Source organism: Acanthochromis polyacanthus, chromosome 18 (genome assembly GCF_021347895.1).
Source record: "Acanthochromis polyacanthus isolate Apoly-LR-REF ecotype Palm Island chromosome 18, KAUST_Apoly_ChrSc, whole genome shotgun sequence".
Taxonomy (NCBI): domain Eukaryota; kingdom Metazoa; phylum Chordata; class Actinopteri; family Pomacentridae; genus Acanthochromis; species Acanthochromis polyacanthus.
The window spans coordinates 28,064,063-28,070,945 of record NC_067130.1 but is presented as its reverse complement, the minus strand read 5'-3'; the positions used below and the strand labels follow the sequence as shown (position 1 = coordinate 28,070,945).

Here is a 6,883-nt window from a genome sequence, read left to right as displayed (position 1 = left end):
TAAGAGCTATCCATGACAAACAAGAACAAATATGTGCGTTTTTTAGGCTGTATGTCGTGCAAAATGTTAATTGCCTAAATGAATAATGAACGGAAGTGGCGTGTTTGTCAATCTTCCTGAGTCCACAGCAAATAAAATACAATAAAATATTATTTTATAGGCTATATATTCATAATGACGGTTTTATTAACTTCTTTTTTTATGATATCCATAGTCAACCCAGTCTTATGGCCAAATGTGAAATACCTACGTTTGACCACAGAACAAAACGTAACTGTCTCACAATAAAGGTCTGAAAATTGTAAAATGTTTGCATTTTTTAGCACAAAAACTAAAACCTCAGTCACAGTTAACAGGTATGAAGGCGTTTATCAACGTTGTCAACTTAGACTTTCTGCTTCAAACTTTTCCACACAAACAGGAGCGTTTAACATGTCGTTTGACTCATTTTCCACACAATATGAACCGATCGTGTTTCGCTGCTTCAGATGACGCTTTTACTTGCAGACTGTATCTTTCATTGTTAAGATGTTGTCATCAAACATAGACTTAAATTTTAGTTTGCTAAAAAAATGTGTTGAAAGCCGGTCAAATTGTAATTACCAAAAAATATCTAAGAAAGCACCTAAATACATGAAGAAAAAAAAATTACATCAACAGTTTTGAAAAAAATAGGTTATGGTTAAGTTTCAAAGAAGTCAGAGATTTAAGCAGATGGAATGGCTCTAATATTATTATAGTAGAAGATCTGAGAACATTCTCTTACTAATTTTAAGACAAAAAAATACTCAACCAGTAATAAGTGCCATATGGTGAAATTGTCATACTATACATCCATCCATCCATCATCCATACACCGCTTAATCCTCATTAGAGTCACGGGGAGGCTGGAGTCTATTCTAGTTGACTCGGGCGAAGGCAGGGGACACCCTGGACAGGTCACCAGTCTGTCACAGGGCTACATATACAGACGAACAATCACACTCACATTCACACCTACTGACAATTTAGAGTGATCAATTAACCTCAGCATGTTTTTGGGCTGTGGGAGGAAGCCGGAGTATCCGGAGAAGACCCAAGCATGCACAGGGAGAACATGCAAACTCCATGCAGAAAGATCCTGGGAAAGCTGGGACGAGAACTGGGGATCTTCTTGCTGCAAGGTGAAAGTGCTAATCACCACTCACCGTGCAGCCTAGTACTATGCAAGTTTACATGGAAACACTTAATCAAATTAAACCAATAAAATAACATGCAACCATTGTTCATTTAATTTTCATGAATCAGTATTGACATGAAATTGCACTGCAGGTACATAGGTGATCACCATCTCTCTATTCTGAGAAAACTGAGGGAAGTTTGGGTAGCACGCTACTCCAGAAATTCATATAGCGCAGCCTCATTTTCTATTTTACAGAACTTTGGTCCATGTCATGATGAATCTCCAGATACTGCTCTCCATCCATCCATCCATCCATCCTCTATACACCGCTTTACCCTCACTAGGGTCGCGGGGGGTGCTGGAGCCTATCCCAGCTAACTCGGGCGAAGGCAGGGGACACCCTGGACAGGTCAGCAGTCTGTCGCAGGGCTACACATACAGATGAACAATCACACTCACATTCACACCTACGGGCAATTTAGAGTGATCAATTAACCTCAGCATGTTTTTGGACTGTGGGAGGAAGCCGGAGTATCCAGAGAAGACCCACGCAAGCACAGGGACAACATGCAAACTCCATGCAGAAAGATCCTGGGAAAGCTGGGACGAGAACTGGGGCTCTTCTAGCTGCAAGGTGAAAGTGCCAATCACCACTCACCGTGCAGCCTAGTACTATGCAAGTTTACATGGAAACACTTAATCAAATTAAACCAATAAAATAACATGCAACCATTGTTCATTTAATTTTCATGAATCAGTATTGACATGAAATTGCACTGTAGGTACATAGGTGATCACCATCTCTCTATTCTGAGAAAACTGAGGGAAGTTTGGGTAGCACGCTACTCCAGAAATTCATATAGCGCAGCCTCATTTTCTGTTTTACAGAACTTTGGTCCATGTCATGATGAATCTCCAGATACTGCTCTCCAGTGCTGGTGAATTTGAGCCGGTAGCTTCATTCGCTGATGAAATCTGAGTTTGAATTCTCAATTTGGGACCCAAAATTGAATTCTTTAAAATATTTTGGCTGAATGTCAACATTGAATATGTTTCTTTCCGTACACCATAACAATAAACTATGAATCAATGTGTTATATGTTCCTTGTTCCCCACCCCCCTCCTCTCCCATCCCTCTACCCCTCTTCCTTTTCTGTCCCTCTCAACTCACCGGCCAGCATGAAGATGGGTTTCCCCACATGAAGAGCCAGGTTCTACTCAGGGTTTCTTCCATGTTAAAAGGGTGTTTTTTTGTTTTTTTGCCACTGTCACCTTAGGGCTTGCCCTGAGAGTTCAGGCATATGGGTGCTGTAAAGCGTCTTGAAACAATTTGACCTGTAATTGGCATTATATAATTAAAATGGAATTGAATTGAATTCTGGATCTATAAATTTTGCATTTTCACTCTCCAAAAGAAAAATGTGTTTTATCCGTTTTAAGAGCTGACTGTCTCCAGAAATATACCTTCCACAGCCCCTGAAATTTCATCTGTGTGGATGTATCCACATTTCCAACTAAAAATACAGTTAAGTTTATTTGCTTTTTTGTATTGTCTTTCCCACATCATTGTAGTTGGAGGTAGGATAGGTGACAGAATATCTACAACCAACACAGATAGTCAGATAGAAGACACTGTGTTGATCAAGTGGCCTCCATCTCATGATATTTGTTGGATGCTAGTAGTGTACCAGTCACCAATCCCAGTTCCAGATAAGCCCATATGAAATGACACGTTTTCTGAGTTCTGGTCTGTTCTGCTTGGATAGATAGCTAGTGATATTTTTATTTTATATCGGTATACTGTAAATGTAAGCACTTAATCAAATAAAACCCAAGAAAATGACATATGCTGCTGTGATTTATTTATTTATTTTCTGAATACTGACATGACATTGACCTGCAGGTGCATAGGTGACCACAGGCTCTTTATTCTGAGGCAATTGTGGGGAGGTTGGGCAGGATGCTGGTCCAAAAATTCACATAACGCAGCCTCATCCTCTGTTTTATGTAGTTTTTGTTCATTTTATTATGGATCTCCAGATACTGGGCTCCATCACCGGTGAATCTGGGCCAGGTAGCAGGGACTTTCAGGTCTCCGTTGTTGGGATCTCTGTGGACAAAACAAGTGAAAAAGGAAACTGAAATTATTTAGATATGATTTTTTATTGCAGTATTTGATTCTTGTTTGTTTCCATGATACTGCCATATTTTGTGTCTGTGGAATTTTACCCGGTTTTGGCAAAGTTGGTCCAGTAGGCAATCATGTAGCCAGAGAGGTCTCGATGACGAGGCCAGTACCCTATCGGTGTGGTATAGGGCTTTCCGAACACGAACTGCAGGTCATCAGCGTGGTCAGCTCCCATCCAGCTGGGGTAGGGTTTTAACAAGCCACCCATACGGTTGGGCTCAGTGAGGACGTAGGAGTAGGTACGTCCAGTTCTTTGAAGAGATATAGCAAAAACTAGTATATTACAGTGACTACATCGGTGACATCTACAGCTGATTACATCTTAGAAAATCCCAAATCAATACCCACTTACAATCACATATTTCAGTGAAAACAGGTTGTTTTATGTCTTCTGGTTTTAGCATTAAGCCCACAACACCACACTCAAGATTAAATAACCCACAAAGAAACAACAGGATTTTAAAAATCTTATAAATAATGTTAAAAGGAATGAAAATAATTCTCTTTCTGGATTATCCCCAAGAAAACTAGGTAATACCTTTTGCCTTTACTGCATCACAGTTACAGAGAAGTTAGACCTAACTTTTAGTTCTTTCCTTCTTAAGCAATGTGTGGAACAAAGCTCATACATAAACTAACATCAGAAGAACAAGATCTTTGTTCTTACCCAGCATTGGAAGCATGAAGATAAAGTGCAGCCTGTATAGGAACCAGGAAAATGTAGTCTGTTCCAATCTCCACAATAGTTTTCTTGATAGTCGTCTGGCTGGGATTACTGGGATTATCCCAGGCTGAGGAGTATGTGGAGTAGGCATTTTGATAACCAGCTGCCCCCTTCTCCTTAGTGTGGGCAGCCAAGAGTCTCTTCACATCCTCACTGCAATCAAGAATAGAGGGTTTCACACTGAGGTCTGATGAAACACCTCCCTCCCACCCAAACTCCTAATGGCTCAAGATTCCTAACAAAAGTTTTGTACAATGCTCTAAGTAAATCTGTTTCGGAAATAAAATTCTCTCACAATAATAAAATGCCTGAAACTTACAGAGGAGTGTTAATATTAATGGAGTTGATGGATGGAAAATCAACACCACTGAAGATATGTCCGTCCATGTCGTTGACTCCGGCAATGTAATCAATGTCGGCCGCGTTGTGAAACAAGTTGGAAGGCTCATCCGGTAAGAAGTCGCCATCAATCACAGCAGCCAGGACCAGGTTGTTCACAATAGGGCCTGACGAGTACAGACAATCAAAAAACGTATTATTTACAGTAGTAACGATGTGTTGTTTGCATCTAATATTGTCATTTTGCTAAATATAGAGGGCAATGGGGTTGATAGAGGACACAAAAGAGTCAAAATTCTCTGGGTCAAAAATATCCATACAAATACAAATATACATATACCTTTCTATAGATATATTTGCACTGCACACTGCCAGTATCGTGTTAACATTCATGAATAAAGGCGTAAAAGCTTACTTCACTGAGGTCTGACAAAATGCATCAACACAGCATCTAAAAGGAGAAACTAGGCAGTGTAAAGAACAGTCCTTACTATCAGGGGAGCTGTTCATATCGATGAAGCCTGCCATTGTTAGTTGCACAGGATCAGTCATCTTTAAGCAGGCAGCCATAGTGTCATCAATGGGGCAATTGACCTTCAAAGCCACCTGGGCAAAGGATTCAGATCATCTGTAAATATTATTCCTGTTCATAATGTTTATATATATATATATATATATATATATATATATATATATATATATATATATATATGTATATGTGTATATATATATATATATATATATATATATATATATATATATATACACATATATATATATAAAGTGTTGTTAACATGTCATAAAAACTGCTACATACCTCCTCAGCAAACCTGCGGGGGTTTCTGTTGACAGCCCAAGGGCAAAGAGAGACCCCACTCTGGGAGATGGCTCTCTTGAACAGTCCTTTGTTGTGGGGAGTAATAGTCTATGGATTGATAAATATAGATGTTTTAATACTTCCCCACATCAACTATCTGTCTGTTTTTTAACACAGTGAGCTAGATGCCTATAGAAAAAAGGCCTCTCACCTGGAAGCTGACACTAGCTCCACCTGCAGACTCTCCAAAGATGGTGATGTTGTCAGGGTCTCCTCCAAATGAGCGGATGTTTCTGTGCACCCAGGCAATGGCAGCTTGCTGGTCCCACAGACCATAATTTCCTGACAATAATCAAACATAACTGAGTTGATGGAAGGAGCTACTAATTTCACTGAATCATTTCTGCAGTTAGAAGTTGAATCTACCAGGCACCTACCAGGCATACTGGAGTCTCCAGTGCTCAGGAAGCCCAGAGTTCCCAAACGGTACCCCAGCGTCACCACAATAACTTTTCCTCTTTCTGCGATCTCCTGCCCATCATACAGATAGTTATCAAGGAAATTAGCACCCATTGAGCCTCCAACCAAGAAGGCTCCTCCATAAATCCAGACCATGACAGGTAAATCTTTGGCCACTAGAGGACAAAGAGACAGTTTTAGTGTTGTTGCATCTTCGATAGCACATGGTGGGCATTGTTTCAGTCTTTACCTGAGCTGCCGTGAGGAACCCAAATGTTAAGATAAAGACAGTCCTCACTGCCTCTTGAGTCAGTTGAGATAAGGTTCGGCTGAAGGCACCTTGGCCTGAACTCAGTGGCTTTCAAAACACCTGACCAGAGAAACACACAGTAAGATTTTCTTTTTAAAAAATAATGGAATAAACTGTTTTCATTACACACAATATCATATAGTTTAGGTTTTTAACTGATGTTCGTATCTTTACAGTTTGAAGATAAAAACTTTTCAGTCTATTCAAGTAAAGTTGAATGGTGAATGGCACTATTAGCAGATGGGAGTATTCACTATGGTTGCTTAAGGGGCAACATCCAGTAGGTGAGAAAGTAACTGGTTCTACCCACCGCCCCAGCCAGGGTGACGCTTTGGTTTCTCAAACCTTCCAGGCATATCAGCAAAGGGAACTCCCTTGAAGATGTCCATGTGACGGCGAAAGCCAAGACGAATGTTTTTCCCCTCCACCAGCCCTCCTTCTGTGTACACCACCCCCAGCTACAGAATTTAAATACAAAAAATCGCAAGAGATTAGACTTCATATGTTGTCTACAGAAAGCATCAAATGCCTAATTAGAAAATAAATGATATATACTCCAACACAATATGCTCTGCCTATAAACATTAATGATTAGTAATTGTATTGAATTAAAAAAAACTTTGAAGAATTTTTCAATATAATGAACACTATTTAAGAAATACTAAGCAAATGTCAAGATGCATGAAAAGTATGTGGTACTTACAGAGGTCGCAGAGACCGTCTCCAGAAGCACAGCAACAGCAACTAAGATCCCCAGAGTCACCATCATGACCAAACTGACAACCAGGTGGATTTTCAGCCGGACTTTTATAAAGGAGAACCCTCCCCCTTGAACCCCTGTGGAGTGAGTGGCTCTGCTATCTCATTGTTGCATCATGCATGAT

General features: G+C 40.0%; 1 protein-coding gene across 1 annotated transcript; it reads right to left on the bottom strand.

Annotated features, from left to right (window-relative positions):
• Nucleotides 1–3,007: 3,007 nt before the first annotated feature.
• On the bottom strand, nt 3,008–6,802 carry LOC110971842 (bile salt-activated lipase-like). Its single transcript, XM_022222246.2, has 11 exons — nt 6,703–6,802; nt 6,310–6,457; nt 5,940–6,059; nt 5,668–5,865; nt 5,442–5,572; nt 5,231–5,338; nt 4,905–5,019; nt 4,394–4,580; nt 4,018–4,227; nt 3,392–3,601; nt 3,008–3,272 (listed from the first exon to the last, which is right to left on the bottom strand). The coding sequence occupies exons 1-11, from the start codon at nt 6,766–6,768 to the stop codon at nt 3,089–3,091; spliced, it is 1,677 nt and encodes a 558-aa protein (XP_022077938.2). The 5' UTR covers nt 6,769–6,802; the 3' UTR covers nt 3,008–3,088.
• Nucleotides 6,803–6,883: the final 81 nt, after the last annotated feature.